We start from the raw sequence: 18029 nt of genomic DNA, 5'->3' as shown, positions 1-18029 counted from the left end.
ATATTTTGAAGAATGTGGGTAACCAAAAAGTTGCTTGTAGCCATTGATCTCCACAGTATGGATAAAAATAAATAAAATAAAAATTAGATAGATCCCTCTCACATCCCCTTCAGTGCCAAAGGTGACAAAGGACGGCCTGTTTAAGCATACAAATTCCAAAGGGAAATGCTGCATGTATGAGTAGGCAACAACCTAACTGATGTTTAACATTACAGGCCTGTATCTCTGGAGCTGCTGTTATCTTCTCAGCAAAGCTTCACTGTAAAGAGGATGCTGCACCTCAGATCATAAATCATCAAGAGCAAGGTGTGAAGAGTGTGTATGTGTGTGAGGAAAACTCAGAAGATCAGCAGTCATAACATTTGCGCAAACACCCCTCATTTATCACATGCACACACACGCTCGCACATCAAGCCTATGATTTCATAGACCTTAATTAAAAAGCACACAGCACTATTTATAAGTGTGATTGTCACTAATAAGTAGCACTAATAAGGATGTTAGTTGAAGAAACACATATTATTAAGCCTTAGGAGAAGCGGGGGCTCTGCTAGAAGGCACACATGCTAATAAGCTGCTGACGGGGTCTAACACCACTCCAAGGGCCTGAACAGAATTAAACCGCTTGTAAAAGAGACCCACCACATGGCTTTCTGCAAGGACACCAAGGCTAAATCAGGCTAAATCAGCAGTTGGAGACAAACTAATTAACGGGTGGAGAGAGACCGAATCACCAGAGACTAGTGAAGAGGGCATTGCTTTTAAATTACTGTCAGTTTAATACACAAGCATGGCTTTAAAGGGTTTCACTGTCTTTACTCTGGATGTGTTTATGTGCAGTTATAAAGCTGTAGAGCTCTTAGCTTCTCATTAAACTTTCGAATCCAACTCCTGTCTACCCTTGTCTTCTTTTAAGACATCCTAAGAGTCATTTTACAAAATGTGTGTAATTTGTTAAATCAGAAACTGCCACTGGAGCAGTACCCTTTCAAAAGGTACAAATATACACTATAAGCACTTTCAAAATATTAATGTGCTTTTTAAGTATAATACAGTATGCAACTTTATGGGACTAATATGTGCCATTTAGGAGTAAATGAGGTTACAAAGATATAAAAAGGTACACTCTTAGAAAAAGCTGTCAAAAGGTACACATTTGCATCTTATTTACCCCTAAATAATGTATATTAGTACCTTAAACACATCAGTACATAAATGGTACATTTTTTAACATTTTGACAACAGAGCAAATATTATCTATTATATATTACAACAAATACTTGATGCAAACTTGTGCTGCTGTGAACATTTTTCTAAATGCATCAGAAAACACATTTTATGAATAAATTGTTTAAATAATATTTGAAACTTTTTCTTTTTATTTGTTTAGTAGAATGTCTTTTTAGCAAATATGCACATTTTCACGTGAACAAAATTATGGAAATAAAACCTAGCATTTTGTTGTTTTCTTATTACTTTCTACAGCACTGTCACTATTAAATTTGACATTAAAAGACTTTAAAATAACAGTCTTGTTACTTTTGAGGCATCATTCCCCAAAGCAGTCTTTGGAACAGTGCATATGTGAACACTGAAATATTATTTGTTGGACAGAATTTTTTTTAAATCTTGCAAAAAAGAGAACTTCTTATTTGGCACTCTGGAAGAGGTGCCCATTTTGCATAATGACCCATTTTTGCATATTGACACACACACTCTATTAAACTCTAGACAGGGTTCTTCAGGTGTTCTCTCCTGCAAAATTTACAAGCTCTTAATGCTGGGTCAGATGATGGAGTACAGATAAACCAATCAGGCTTCACCCAGGATAGTAAATGTAAATGGGCATGCAGAGGGGTCCATTATCTGTCAGACTCGTATGATACAGCAGCTCCATATTTACGGCCTATTTAATGGGGTTGATTGTATTAGTGCACGAGAAGAAGGAACGGCCCTATTGCAGACATACTATTTCCAGCTTTGTGCAATTACCTTATGTAAATCCCACAAGCAGGTGTCTATTTAAAATGCATTGAATTTCCCAAAGCACAAACAATCAAGTCCAACCAAGTGAACTTCATTAATACCGAAGCATGGGCAGGTATCATTTGAAGTACTCCTATGATTATTTTAGCCAATGCCCGTGTGCATTTGGGGTTTATTTTAAAGGATACTTGAGATGGTATTTGCAAAGACTCTGTAAATGGAGCATTTATGCACAGGAGCCTCAGGAGTGTCTCAAGTGAGGAATAAGCACAACTTTACATGAAAGTACCATCAATATTTACACAGTTGCCTTATAAAAACCAATTAGAGAGAGGAAATGGATTTCGGCATCATCCGGCGTGGTTTACATCTCTGTGCAATGTTTGCATTAATGGTCAATTATTTTGCACAAGAGGTATCTCGAACCCTGATAATATCACATTCTACTACACTTAAAGCTTAAAGTAACAGCAGACAGACTCTTATCAGCTGCCAGGACATCCCAATAAATGTCATTCAGGCTGCATGCATACAGATTTACAGCCCACAAAAACAGTTTACCTTTATATGAAGCCCTATAAATGTTGTAACCCTGTCAAATAAAATAATTTCATCTGCTCTCTTCATACATGCAAATTATTCCAAGTTGTGTTGCTGTCAAAGATGCACGATTAGAAAATTTGGCTTATTTCTTCTTTTTCTCTAGATCTTAACTTACAGCACTTCAGGGAGGTTGCACAGAGCAGCAAATGCGTGAAATGTTTCCACGTTTGTTTTAATGAACACAATTACTCAGTTTAGTTGGGGCTCCAAAACGCAGATATGAAAACGGATCCCTGAAGAAGCAAATCCAGAGAAGACTCAATTATAGTTATGAAAGTCCTCAGTCTTAAACGTTTTAGGCACAAACATGCTCTTGGTCGGTCAGAGTCTGTCACTCGTACTGATCAGGAGCCAAGAAGACGCAACACAGAAAATGACACACATAGAGAGAGAAAGAGAGAGAAGGAGAGAGAGAAGGAGAGAGAGAAGAATCAAAGTCATGAATGTTTTATGGGTCATAATGGCTTGATCAGATTTCCTCACCACACTTTGGCCTCCACGGACACACAAGACCAGGGGCTTTCCTGGCACCTTTGCCCCACAGACACGCAGGAGCATATGGTGTGCAATTCAGACACCTCTGGGGCCCTGGCTGAAGCAGAGTGTGGTCAGAGCTATGAATTATGGATATGAGCTAATTGTTTTCTCATTTGGAAAGTCTTGCTCGTTTTAGCTCCTGGTTTCAAGTAGGAGTCTGATTTGATCTCCACCCAGTCACTATTCTGTCATTTTCCATGTCACTTTTTCATAGATTCCGGTCTAGAAAAACAGAGTGGGTTATATAAAGCTAACCCAAAACCATAAAAATATAATATTTTGCTAAAAGGTGATTTAAATCTATTAAAACGAATTACTACAGTGTTTTACTGAAGCTACCGACTAAAGGTTTAAAAATACAGAAAAGTGCTGCACAATCTGCTCAGATAAACAGGATTTTTTTTTTTTTTTAATCATTGTATTAAAAGGAAGGAAACGTTCCCCGCATCATTCCATATTAATCAGTTCCTGCTATATTGAGATGAATGGCGACACACGAATGCAAATAAACACTAGACTAATAACTCAGGCATCATCACTTTAATATTATCCATGAGTTTTGTCTTTTTTAATAAGGATTAGACGTCAATTTCAGAAACAGCAGTTAGTCTGAAAATTACATTCAAAGTGTGTAGTTCACAAATCCGTGATGACATCACCCCTGCCCCGTCCCACCTAATACTCATATCCTTCATCTGTACATCAACAAAATTAGATCTTTTCACTTGTTATTGATTGACACACAACTTCATCACACTTCATTAATGGCATTTTTTTTTTTGTACAACAGGTTCAAGTTCTTTTTGAATTAATCTGTACATATGTTTTCTGAATTTGGTTAAAAACAAGACCGAGATCGCGTTTTCCATGCGTACCTTCAGTTAACACTAACCGCAGTACTACTTCCAGTACCATCCTGTCCATTTGTTATGGAGCTCCTTTCCATCGAGGGCCAGAGCAGGAAACAGGAGATGAATATTCTGTATTGATCTGAAACCATGTAAGGCCTAAATGCCGATCTAAGCATCTCACCTTTCTTTTTCCTGTAAGCCTTGAGAGCTACACAGGCTAGAGACGAGATCTCTGACTGTTCTTGAGAGCTCAACACGACACATTGGCTTCACATCTGAAAAACAATCTGGTTCTCTGCATACTGTTACACAATTCAGCACAACACGGCCATTTATTTCAAGGAAACAACACAGGCTTGACCTCAAACACGTGAAAGTCTTGATATTTCATTAAAGGGAGGGTCTTCTCATTAAAAGGATGTGATGAGCATGTCTGTTATCCAGTCGCATGAAGTCCTAAAGGAAAAGGCGCACGGTCTTTCCAGTAAACTTTTCGGGAGGTGTGGATGGAGGGCAAACATGGGTGGATATGGAGAAAAAAACAAAACAAGAGTCTATCCGATTTGAAACAGGATTCCTGTCCTAATACTGACTATTAATCATTGTCCAATTAAATCGACCCCATTATCCGCAGGTCAGTAGTCATTGTCAAATAATACTGTTTCCTAATACAGTGCACTTTCAGCTTATTCCACAGGAAAAAAAATGAAGAAAACAAAAACTCTGAGCCCACGGGAGGCCAGATACAAGTCAGTTACGTGTCTGAATAAATCAAACCGCACAATCAGTTTTACTTTTGTACACTTCACTGCAAAGAACTCAATCTGGTGAGACTTGAAAGCGTCCGCTTTCATTCTAGTCGTCAATACTGGCCAAGATGAAGTCCATTCCAGTGTCCAATTATTAGAAATATTCCCATTTCTCAAAAAAAAAAAAAGAGTGCATAATGGAGACTGTTGACCATCCATAATTGTCCAAAGGTCCATCAAGCTTATTCTAAGCCAAGGAATGACGATCCAAAAAAAAAAAAGTAAATCCTCAAAAATATTAAGTGCATAAAGAACCTTTCTGTATTCATTTTCTTCGCTTATATCCAGTCATATGTCACAGTAGATCCACTCAGGTTTGTTTATATACTCTATTAAGCTTGGTCCATAGCGGTGGTGCAATTTTTGGGTGATGGATAGTAAAGATATTAAACTTCTGGTATTGTGTTCTCTGAACTGATTCTCAGGTGGTGTCACTCAGAGATGTTCTACCTGCCAAAAATGTTCTCATACTCTAGAAGGATGAGTTCTACAATCTGGTTCTGATAGACCATGTGAACCGCCATATTGCCCGTCTCGATCTCCGGCCGCAGCAGGGTCGGGCCGAACACGATAGCCACGCTCTGGGTAGTCATCCTGTTCACCTCGCCATGATCTATCACTCTGAAAAAAAGAGAGAAAGAATAAGGGTCTTGTCTTTCTTTCCAGTAAAATGCTTAAAAATGTAACCATCACTGTAACCACACTCTACATTAAAATGCCAAATCTGCTCAATGCCAGCGATTCTGCATTAGGAAAAATATTTGGGTATTGTGCTTAAAGAAATACACAAATACAGATGCCTTTTCCCCACAACAGCCAAATGTCAAACCATCATTTTTCTGGAATGCTATGCCTCCGTCCTCCATTCTGGGTTACAGTAGACCAAGAGCCATTTAAATGCAAATGGAGGCAAAGGCAAATGTCATTGAGCGTGTTTGATATAGCAATTACAACTGAGACTCAATACAGATCTGGAATGATGTTCAGAATTACACAGTAAGGCACACTCTCATACAACAACACGGGGAAAATAATTCACTCCATATGTAGTGTGAAAATAAGAGTTTTCTGGACACTTTGACCAATGCCCTGCATGATGCTGAGAGCAAGATTAAGGTAGAAATGGACAGACCTCACCAGACTGAACAAGACAACTCCCTAAAGAAAGCCCGGCCTGATTAAAGATTCATGTGACTCTCACCTGCCACTGAGGAAGCAGCTCTGTAGCTCATCATTATTTTAAGATTTGGAATGGATGTGATAACAGAGGTGCTGTTAACAGCTTATGGTTATAAAAGGTTGCTTCATAAACCTAAATCTACAAGTATAGGGACTCCTATCTCCATTCAGGTAAATCACATATTTTTTTACATAATTACAATCAAATAATATCACCAGTCACTTCTTGAATCACAACAGCATGATGCCTAAAAACACTCTAGTAAACGATGCAAGCTAAAATACACGACTGTTCGAAATTCTGAATGAAACGGAAGCTCTTATTCAGGAAGGACAAATTAAATTGACCAATAGTGCCAGCTAATACATTTATAATATAGATTTATAATTTAAAAATATTAAGCAGTAAAACTATTAAGCAGAAATGTGTCTTGACCACCAAATCGGCATATGAAAATGATTTCTGAAAGGTCATGTGACACTAAGGACGTGAGTAATGACTGCTAAAAATTCAGCTTCGCATTACAGAAATAAATTACATTTCAAAATAAATTAAATGAGAAAACAGCGATTTTTATATTAATAATAATATTTCACAATGTTACTCTTTTTACTGTATTTTAGATCAAACAAAAGCAGCCTTGGTGAGCATAAGAGGCATCTTTAAAAAAATATATTTTTATTTCTATTTTTCATAATATACATTATAATGTTGCGATGCCTAAATTCACCATAAAATTATTGACCGTATTTTTTTTTTTTTAATTCAGGCAAAATAGTATATAAATTTATTATATATATTATATTATATATATTATATATATATAGTATATAAATATTTTATATCAGAGCAATCCTAGTAGCAACAAAGTAAGAGGTCATTTTAAATGCCTCTTCCTGTCTAAATGGGCCTGTCTTGAGCTGCAAAGAGGATGTCACTTCATGCTGATCAACACTACACAAGACCTCCTAAAACAGCCTGGAGCATCAGCAACATAACAGTTGCGTTCTCCACATCTCCCAAGGTTGATGTCACAGTCAAGAACTGTTTACACAGGCTGTTAACTAACTGAATTACATTCCTACTGCATCACAATCGCAGACAGCGAGCCCTTCGTGTTCTCTCTCTGTCAGTCTCCTGCTCTTAATATTTCTCACGACTCTCTTTCTCTCTCAGTGGCTCGTGCATCACACCCCAGTGCCAATGGCAATGCATCAGTAGGATGTGGTGCACACCCTCCTTTCAGACTCTTCCTGTCCCTCTCTCTCTCTCTCTCATAATGATGTAGTTGGCTCGTCTCCAGGTCTGTCCCAGTAATGGATACAGTGAGATAACTGGATAGAGGCCCCGACCACACCCTCCTCACCTCTAACAATCACACACACCAGCATGGCCCTAAATCAATAATGAATGATGATGGTTTGGAAAGAAAGGCCTTTTAACTCAAAATGACAAATCCATCCTTGCAATGAAGGGCCGGTGAGTAACATACTGAAGTTTCATTTCAAACAACGACAGGAGTAACTCCTTACCTTTTCAGGTGTTTGAATAACACTTTCATTGTTTCCTGATTGGGTTTTGGCAACTGTTTGAGCAAGTCTTTTATGGACTGGACTCGCTGCTTGTAATCTGAGTGTTCTGAAAAGTAAGCAAAATCAAAAAAGCAGGATTAGGATGCGGTTGAGATGCTACTGATGATCCAAGTTTGGGAATGGGAAGAAAAACGATTCCCAAGTCAAACTGCTCCCTCTTGTGGCTGATGCTTTATTAGTATTCTTGGAGAATAATAAAAGCAATGTCCATTCTGTAACCTTACCGAAAAGAATATTCAAAGAGCATTTTGTACACTACTGTTCAAAAGTTTGGGGTCACTAAAGAAATTAATACTTTTATCAAGAAACGATTCATTAAACTGATCAAAAGTGACAGCAAAGGCTTTCATATCGTTCTAATAGATTTTCATAAAAAAAAAAAAAAACATCACGGTTTCCACAAAAATATTAAGCAGCATAACATTAATAATAGAAATAAATATTTCTTGATCACCAAATCACCATACTATAATGATATATGAAGGCTCGTGAAAAATAGCATTTTTAAATATATTAAAATGATATTAAAATACAGCTGTCTTAAACTGCAATAATATTTCACAATATGACTTGTTTTACTGTATTTTTTATCAAATAAATGTAACCTCAGTAAGCATAAGAGACTTCTTTCATAAACATGAAAACATTTTTAAAACAGGAGTGGTGTCCATAAAAAAAAAAGCAAGAACATTTGTACAAAGGAGTTTACAGAAGTATCACAAATTCTTTTGATTAGTGACCGAGAAACAGTGAAGAATATTTTATACTTCATCTTCATTTTACATCAAAGCTTTTATTTGTTTTAAACTTTTAAAAATCCTTTAAATCCTCGTTTAAAATGGGGCAAAGGAGAATCTGAAGAAATTAATAGAAGACAAATACAAAACCACATTTCTCACACATTTGCAGCTCACATTAAATCTGATATCTAACAGACAGCGAAATAAAAGTACTCACTGATGGCTTCAACAAAGTCATTAAAGGATGCGTAAGTGAACAGAGGCTCTGGAAGCTCCCGGAAAAACATCTTCAGAGCACCTGTAGTCACGTGGATGTCCTCCCATTTATTGTCTTCCAGATCCACCTTTTCATCTGCAGACAAAGAAACACACCCTTCATATGATGATGGTTCGGAGAGGAAAAACCAAAGCTGCGGACACAAACATCAGACTGATTTTCAATAACTGGTAACACTTTCTTTTAAGGTGTCTTTGCTACAGCGTAATTATACATTTAAGTACTGAGTAACATATAAACTACATGCACTTATTATATGGTAAGGTTAGAATTTAGGTTTGGCTTAGGGTTACTTGCATGTTATTATGCATAATTGATTATTACATAGTAAGTACATGTAACGTGTAGCACGGACACCTTAAAGTAAAGAGTTACCCAATCATTTTCTACAATCATCTGATTGTTTAAACTTTATTGTTCAAAATAAAATATTCATTTATTTTAAATGTATTTTTCATTTTCGTCTAACAATAACAACACTGGTGTGCGAGAGCTGTTTGCGAGATTGTATCATTTTAAAAGAAACTACATTCAGAACGAAGCAGTTCTTCCCTACCGTGATTGATTGCGAAGCGCAGTTTCTGTATGACAGCCAGGTTTCCACTGACTCTGTACAAGCCATCAACAGTCAAGCCTGAGAAAAAGATACAGAGAAATTAGACAGGAAGTGAATGCAGTCCTACAATGACACATCAAAAATTTTATTAGCAATCCAATTAATGAAACAAACTTGTATTCTCCACATGCTCGATGCACATCTTGACAAAATGAGGTACGGAAGTGCCTTCTCTCTGACACAGGGCAGTCAAACTGCAGCCAAACACCTGATCTGAGAACAGACAGAAGGGTTACCAGAGGTGTCTTCTATGTAGATCATTCACTAAAGCCCCAAACTCCTAATTCTTAAGCTGTATGTGCTTATACCAGTGTATTTGACCTTTTATGTAGCCCTTATCCCTGACAGCCTGCAAGGTGGGTCTCCGTGTGAGGAACTTCTTCAGTTTGACTCTGGTCTTCTTCTGCTCAGACGAATCCAAACTGGAGTTCTTCACTAGAGGGCACAAACACATCACAACTCATCAAACCCTGTGTTGTCGTGATTTCTTTTACAAATGTATGTCTTCCGTACCTCTGTTTTTCTTTGAGTCTCGGGGGTCTTTCTCTTTGTCGTGTTTCTCAGTACCGGGAGACTCGGGCATGTCCTCTTCAATGGCCTCATCAGACTCCCAAGCCTACAACACATGCATTCTCATTGCAATGTACCTTTGAACATCGGTGTATGCTGTACATTTCATCATTTTGTGCAGTGTGGGGTGTGTATTTCGCTCACATGTGTGTTGATGGTCTCAGAAAGCGCTCTGAACCATTCATTAATAACAGTGTCAATCTCAGACTGGATCAGCAGCTCTGTGCCCACTCGTGTCTTCAGCTGCCGGGGTCAGAGAGCAGGAGTCAGGACAGATTCAGTTACAGTAAAAATATTTGTAGTTAATCCTGGAAAACTTGGATTGTAATTGGATAGTTGTTACGTTACTTGGCAATCGTTATCATAATGCAATTAGGATGATTAAATGTATTACAGAACTTTATGTAATTTAATTAGTACTAAATAAGTAATAAATTAGCTATTTGTTAAACACAGTTGTCTTCTATTGTTACGCAGCTGCAATTAAATAAAAAGCATGTTTTATAAAAGAAATAAGCTAGGAATGTCTGTGTCATACAGTAATTTTGCCACAGTTAAGATTTCTAGGCACTGTGATTCACATCCGTACCAGTAACTAACAGTCTCTCATGGCTTAATGTTTTATTATTGTCTACTAATTCACCAGGAAACTGTTCTGTAATTATTGTAAATGAACCAGAATTGTTAAAACATTAACATTCTGTCATCATTTACTCACCTTCATGTTGTTTCAAACCTGTATGAGTTTCTTTCTTCTGTTGAGCACAAAAGAAGATATTTTGAAGACTGTTGGTGGCCAAACAGCAGATGGTAGCCATTGACTTACATTGTATTTAACAAATACTGTGAACTCAATAGCTACCGTCAACTGTTTGGTTACCAACAATCTTTAAAATATCTTCTTTTGTGCTCAACAGAAGAAAGAAACTCGTATCAGAGTTTTAGTAAATGATAGACTATTCATTTCTTTGTGTGAACTGTCCCTTTAAGTGTTTCCAACAATGTTGAAGATTTAAAGAAATACTACCGTAAAATCAGCTGACTCTCACCTCGATGACATGTTTCTTGCTGGACTTTTCTTTGGATGCCCAGTCGACCGAACCTCCTCGCAGGTCCACTGTGAATTCTGGTTTGGACTGGTAGCCTCCAAACTTGAAAAACAAGGTGAATTGAACATCTCCGTTTAACTCCTGTCACTCTCTAAGTAAATCATCAGGAGTTATTTAGGATTCTCTTTAGTCCAGTACTGTTAAACACGAACCATAGTAATGTTCCTGGGTCAAAAGCATTTTACGTGTGAATTAGTTCTGGGTGCCAAATGTACAATAATAGGTTAGACTTGCATATTAGATGCACACACAACACTGTTTTATAATTTATTATGGCCTAGGTTAGCAAAGTGCATTCCCACATTTTGCTTTGCACAATGCTATGCTCTATATTGTGTATTGTGATAATATGGATGTTTACACATTCAAACAGCATAAAACAAATTAGTCGGAATGTGCAGACATGCATGCCAGCAAACATAAGGTTCTTAGTGCATGCATTTATTTTTTTTATTTACCAACTCTGGCTATTTAACATAGTAAAAGTTTTCAAATCACTCTCTCTAGTTGGAGGAACTTCAAACACATAGCAGGGGTGACAAATGTGGCACACAGGCAGAAAGTAGGACGTGCACAAATTAAATGGGGGATAAGCTGCCCTGCTCAGATGATCTTGAAACAGATCTGCATCATATTGTACAACCTTATTACTCATTTATAATTATTTAAATGATGAACTTATATTATACATACTATTCATTTAAAAAATGTAGCCTATTTAAAACCATCTAATGGAGTTTATCAAATCAGAAATCTGTTAATCTAGGCAAAACTGTTCCCTGATCACATCGAGAGCAGATTCACTCTGTCCAGAGAAGCTGACACGTACAGAGGAAGCCCGGCTGCGTCTACAGTTTGTATAGGGCACCGCGGGGCGGGGCTTAATCGAATGCTTCCAGTTACTTAGCAATGAAAGGAGGAGTTCAGGAAAGGAACCATTGCGGCAGTACGACTTTGAAGAGACAGGGAAGAGATGGAAGAAAGGAAAAGAACAGAAAAGAGAGTGATGATGACGCATGAAAACACACTCACAACACACATGGGAGATATAAATGAAGGCGAGAGGTACAAATCAGCAAGAGAGCTAATATTAATAGTGATTTCACATAAAAGCACGTAAGCCTCTTTGTGTTTACACTTGTTGGCGAGCACTGAATGTGGATGCAGTTTGCATGATACACTCCTGCATAACTGCAGGCAAATTTGAGGTAGACTATGGGGAATCCTGCAAAGCATGTCAATTGGAGCAAGGCCAAGAATTTCCAAGAGAATAATTCCATATTTGTCCCAGATGAACAGGCCATTGTAACCCGGCATGAATACATACCCAGCTGGTGCCACTGCCCTGACCCTTTGCAAAAAGTAAAGAGGTTCCCTGCAGGACAGTCCAGGTAGAGGCCCAGTTCTTCCTGCAGGACAATAAAAACAATAGAGGCATCTGTGTCACTATTCTAAAAATCAACGGAGATACTAAAAAAGGGACTACTAATATTACTGCATAAATATTATGATTTTAATAAAATGGCATTAGCTGATCTATTTCCCCACGCCTATTAAAAAAAATCAAAGGCAATATTCAGTGATGCAGTTTTTACCTGACTTTCTTGCCATGTTCGGTGATCTTGGTGACATTTAGAACACCGCACTTTTCTGAGGGCTACAGAGAGCAGAAAAATGAGCTTAGTACATGAAAAGGTAAAATAAGTAAGTAAAATAAAAAATATTAATATATTATTATATATTATTATAACAAGTATGTGTATATATATATATATATATATATATATATATATATATATATATATATTAGTATAAATTATACAAAATAACAGAAGCAGTAGTATTTAGATTTGATGACGACATGCATTTAGAAGAGAACTGAATGTTAATACACTGAAAACAGCATGCATAAAATCACAGGGGTTAGTGTGTATACTAACGGCAGAGGGATGTTTTGGTGAAGAGGGGCAAGAGTCTGATTCAGGAGAGTAGTGTTTGGCAATTACAGACTCCTGCAAGTTATAACGCAGAAAAAGAGCGGCGTTAAACATTCAGAACCGAGGCTGTCATAGGATGAATACAAAAAGAAGTTAGACCCCATTCTGAAGGCAGTTAAGAATTTCCTCAGAGAAAAAGGCTGATATATCAGTGTTTCTATGGTCAGAATCACTGTTATCTCTAGTCTTGCCGTTAATGATTTGTAAGGACATGGACAGGATTTTGTTGACATGTCAATAATAAAACGAGTCAATGAGGAGTTAGTAAAAAGGCGGCAGACACAAGCATACAAATAAGCAGGACACCCAGATACATCACGTATCAATGATAAAGTGCACATTTTGAGCAGGTTTTGATTAACTTAAAGCTGGCTTGTTTCCTGGATTCACTTGAAAACTATTTCAATTTGAGAAGAGAAGAAATCAGATCTGATTGGTTACAGCGTGATGAGGCGACTAACTTCTCTGAACAGTGATAGGCCGAAGCCCCTGGGGAGGCGGCTCACGGTGAACCATCTGTTTTTGAATGGAAGCTGGAATGAAAATCATTGTGCGACACAAGAGCAACATAACATCAGGGTTGTTTCATTAAGCATCTTTACAGAAAGATGATACAGAAAGAAAATAAAAATACAAACCACATGCACTCGCTCTCTCTCTCTCTCTCTCTCTCTCTCTCTCTCTCTCTCTCTCTCTCTCTCTCTCTCTCTCTCTCTCTCACAAACACACACACACACACAAAGACATGCATGAAAAAAATGCACAAGATTAAAGCCTGTTAAAAGCATTGTGCTCTCCTGGAGGAAATATATTTGATCTGTGTTAATCTTCACTGGCTTCTGGCTGAAGGAAAAAATTATCAGATCTTGACATATTCCTACATAGATTTTAGGCCACATGCTGGTCAATAATAACAATAAACACCAAAAAGGGCATAACCAAACAAAATAAACGTAAAAGCAACTCATTATGTGTTGGTCTAATTTTCAGTCAAATTCAGCTTTGCCATCAAAGGTAAAATTTATATGACAAAATGTATTAACACTTGTTATTGCAATCTAACCCCATAACAACAAAATTATTGCCAGAAATAATGGTTAATGGTGGGGAAGTTGTGGCCTAATGGTTAGAGAGTTCTTCAATACCATGACTGAGGTGCCCTTGAGCAAGGCACTGAACCCCCAACTGCTCCCCGGGCGTCGCAGCATAAATGGCTGCCGACTGCTCCGGGTGTGTGTTCACAGTGTGTGTGTGTGTTCAATGCTCTGTGTGTGTACACTTCGGATGGGTTAAATAGAGAGCACAAATTCTGAGTATGGGTCACCATACTTGGCTGAATGTCACGTCACTTTCACTTTTTTAACCTAGGATATTTTTTGTTTTTTGTAACAATCTCTTATTCATGTCTGTGTAATGTGGGTATATATATTTGAATTTATGCATTTGCCAGACACTTTTATCTAAAGAAATGTACACTACATTGAACGTGTACATTTTTGCCAGTTTTTTTTTTTATTTAATTTGGAATCAAACACATTATCTTGCCATTGCCAAACAGTGCCATGCTCTACTGATTGTGCTTCACAAAAAAAATACAAAAATAATAATATACACACAGTAAAAAAAGAAACATGTTACATTTAAAATTACATTTTATTTATTTATATCTTAAAAAAAAAATCCAGTTCTTACGTTCTCATACATTCTTATGTTGTTGTTTTTTTTGTTAAACGTTTACTGTGTTTACCTATTTTTTTTAATGAACTGTACTGAAATGACATGTATTTATAATTGTAAAAATATGCCACATTACTGTTTTTACTATATTTTGATCACCTATATCAAGCCTTGGTGAGCATAATAGACTTCTTTCAAAAACTGCCAACCCCAAACTTTGGATGGTAAGTTTATATATTTTACACAAAAGAGAACTGTATTGAGTAGACCATGTTTAACAACATAGCCGTGTACCTTCTCATTGATGTCCAGAACATAGGTGCTGTGTCTCCACTTGGTCAGAACAATGGGCTCCTGCTGCTTCCTTTCCAAACTGTGACTCTTAGGAGCTTCTCCAGAGATCGGAGGAGAGAGATTATACTGAGAACAAACAAGAAGGAAAAATGATTTGGTTGAATTGGTTTTAAACCAATTAGTGATGAGAGAAACACAAAATATAGTGGGCAAGCAAACAGAAAATCAGAGAGTCGCCACAAAAATAATAGAGAAGAGACCACAAGAGAAGCGTGTGGTCAGATAAACAGTGTCCAGCAGCGAGAGAATCAGGGTCACTTTTAGATTTTCCCAGTAAACCTCCTACTGTTCTGGTTTAACACAAATGTTTAACTTACTTTTGGTAACTCCCACTCTGAGCGGGATCCATCAGCGTTGTAGTAATACGGCCGCCCTTGTTCGTCCACATGCTTGATCCACTGTCAAACAAAGAGAAAATATTTCTTACACTGTGTCTCGTCTGTAAGAAAATGAGATTTCTGTATGTTAAGCGGCTCTTTCCAGCACCTTCTCATTGGTGTGTTCAGACACATAGAGTGTGTGGCCATGTTCATCCAGTTCCTCAGACCAGCCTCTAGGGGGCGATCCGTACTGACTGTCTGACTGACTGGAGCGTGTGCTGGGACAGTTCTCCTCAGAGGACAAATGCTGCTGAACGATAACAGTGAGACAATACAATGAGGGGAGAAAAAAATGGCAGAAAGACAAGAGAATCATTCAAAAGAAACAATTCGCAGCTTCAACTGTATGGCATGGTCGCTTTGGAGAAAAACAACAAAATGTTAAAAATGTTTTATATTTTATTATATTTAAAAGTATTATACTTATTTTTATATTATTATTATTATTATTATTATTAAATAAATAAAGTTGTTTTTATAAAAACAAGTAATAAACAATAATATTATTTACAAAAATAACAAATTTTTAATACACATAATTATTATTATTATTATTATTATTATTATTATTAATATATTTATTTATATTAAAAAAATTATTATTAATATTATTTTCATTATAACCTATTTTTTAAATAAACAATGATGATAGTTGTAATAATAGTATATATATATATATATATATATATATATATATATATATATATATATATATATATATATATATATATATATATATATATATATAATAATAATATAAATGTCATTATTATTATTAAAAAAGCAAATAAAACACTTTAATACTGATTTAATGCTAAGTTGAGCATCTGTATCAGATAACTTTTTAACTGATATAAACAACAACACATAGCATGTCCCCCTTTTATTATGCCCAAATGTCCACTTTTCCACTAGATGGCAGCTATGAATAATAGAAAGAGTGAAACTTAGATCGAAACTTCAGATATGGCTGTCTCAAATGAGTTTGGAAAACAGGTTGAACATGTTCCTCTTGTAAACACAGACATACATGTCCGCTCTTACAGTACCCAGAACAACTTAACACACAGAAACATTAGTGTCAAACAATTCTCTGTAATAATGGTAATATTCGCAGTGAGCAAGTTGCTCCATTCGGGTCTGTGCAAAGCTGGGTCAGCCGTCTCTTGAAGCTTAAATATCTGAACAGCATTTTTCAAAGGCTTAAATTTAGACTGAAGACCTACTTCAACTCTGGCCTAGTTCAAACTTTCACATGCACAAGCATGTGGGCACACAGTCACACTTACATAAGCATTATTACATCAATGCAAAGATGGTGTGTTTTGCAGATGAAATAAGATAGATTATTTTCAAAGTTGACCATTATGGACTTTTCAATTGGCATTGTTCCGGGTGGGATGTTACCTCCATGTCTCCAGGGTTCCCTCCAGTGTCCCCACGACTGTCTCGTGAGCGCGGTGGTTTCCAGGTCCTCTCCTGAGTCATGCGGTTGTAGTAGAAGTTTCTTCCACTCGTATCTTTGTGCGTTTCCCAGTCGCCCAGGACGTGCAGAGGGGAGGAAGAGGGAACGGGAGGGAGAGACGACTGAGAGATCTTTAACTCCTGGAGGTTGGTGTAAACGGGGGACTCGGGTCGACCCTGTCCGGTGGGTGATATGCCCTGTAGACAAAACAGTGGAAGAGAGGCAAGATGATGGGGGGACAAGGTCTCATCAGTTCTTCACAAAAACGAATATTTTGTTTAACAGCATACACATAACATGTCTCAAAAGAGCAGTGCACACATCTGCCACAACGAGAAGGCCAAGACAAACATAACCAGCTAATAAAACTCTTTTAAAAATGTATACTGCCAGACATCTGCCAATTATTTTACTGACAAAATAATTGGGGAATTCAATAAAATAAAACATTAAGCACAGAAATATTTGCATATGTTTTTCCAAAAAAAAAAAAAAAAGACGCACAGAACAATAACTTGAAGGTTCCAGACATCAGAGAACGATCATCTGTGCTTAATTTGAATGAGTCGATGCTGATATAAATATTAATCAGCCCTGTCAAAAGAAAATCAATCAATTTATTTTCTGGCTGGACCATCCCTGCAATTTCCTGAAGTGCCTGGATTTATAAGAAAAGCATGATCGAATAGACTGGTAAAGATTCATTACAATGTAAGTCTACAGGAAAAGAGATGACATCATAATTGAAGGAAATACTTTGATTTTATGAAAGATGCTAGAAAAAAAAAGGTCACGAGTATAACACTATTTAGGTTGCTCTGGAAAAAAAAAAAGTTTGCTAAATGAATAAATAGTAAGTGACAGTACAACAGTCCAGCAGAAATGTCTGGTTAGCACAAATGAAAGTAAAGAAGTCAGTCAACGAAAGGAGTTATTTTAGAAAGTGTCTCTACCTCATAACTGTTAGACAGACCACGTCCTCGCTGCTAAAGGCGCTGTTATTTTGGTGTCACCCATTGTGAGCTTGACCATAATGAAAACAAACCACACACACAATACAAATGAACACAGAAACCGGAGGAAACTGAGCGACTGAAAACTCACACATACACGAAGAACAGAAACAAACGCTATTCTCTCACAGAAACTACTGCTTCCAGAACATCAACAGAGCCACCACTGACTTGAAACCTGCTGAAACTGGTTATGTGCATGTTACAGGATATATATCTGTGAGTACATACACCACTATTAAGTGATCCACCAGGGGTTCTTAAAACTCGAAC

General features: G+C 37.0%; 1 protein-coding gene across 10 annotated transcripts in view; it reads right to left on the bottom strand.

Annotated features, from left to right (window-relative positions):
• Positions 1-3651: 3651 nt before the first annotated feature.
• LOC128025303 (rho GTPase-activating protein 12) overlaps positions 3652-18029 on the bottom strand; it is a 45447-nt gene continuing 31069 nt past the window's right edge. Inside the window, exons 3-19 of one of the 10 annotated variants that reach the window (XM_052611520.1) lie at positions 16686-16940; positions 15385-15528; positions 15216-15296; positions 14839-14964; positions 13329-13400; positions 12466-12527; positions 12198-12279; positions 11700-11822; positions 10811-10912; positions 9906-10004; positions 9705-9807; positions 9513-9626; positions 9306-9404; positions 9132-9209; positions 8516-8650; positions 7499-7604; positions 3652-5407 (exon numbers count right to left, since the gene is read on the bottom strand). In XM_052611520.1, coding sequence (XP_052467480.1) covers positions 5233-5407; positions 7499-7604; positions 8516-8650; positions 9132-9209; positions 9306-9404; positions 9513-9626; positions 9705-9807; positions 9906-10004; positions 10811-10912; positions 11700-11822; positions 12198-12279; positions 12466-12527; positions 13329-13400; positions 14839-14964; positions 15216-15296; positions 15385-15528; positions 16686-16940 — 1956 coding nt within the window. In that variant the 3' untranslated portion in view covers positions 3652-5232. Of the gene's footprint in view, positions 5408-7498; positions 7605-8515; positions 8709-9131; positions 9210-9305; positions 9405-9512; positions 9627-9704; positions 9808-9905; positions 10005-10810; positions 10913-11699; positions 11823-12197; positions 12280-12465; positions 12528-12810; positions 12883-13328; positions 13401-14838; positions 14965-15215; positions 15297-15384; positions 15529-16685; positions 16941-18029 lie in introns of those variants that run through there. The other 9 variants (XM_052611519.1, XM_052611522.1, XM_052611521.1 and 6 more) reach the window with 9 other exon arrangements.

Source organism: Carassius gibelio, chromosome A12 (assembly GCF_023724105.1).
Source record: "Carassius gibelio isolate Cgi1373 ecotype wild population from Czech Republic chromosome A12, carGib1.2-hapl.c, whole genome shotgun sequence".
NCBI lineage: Eukaryota > Metazoa > Chordata > Actinopteri > Cypriniformes > Cyprinidae > Carassius > Carassius gibelio.
This window is presented reverse-complemented; position numbering and strand designations above follow the sequence as displayed.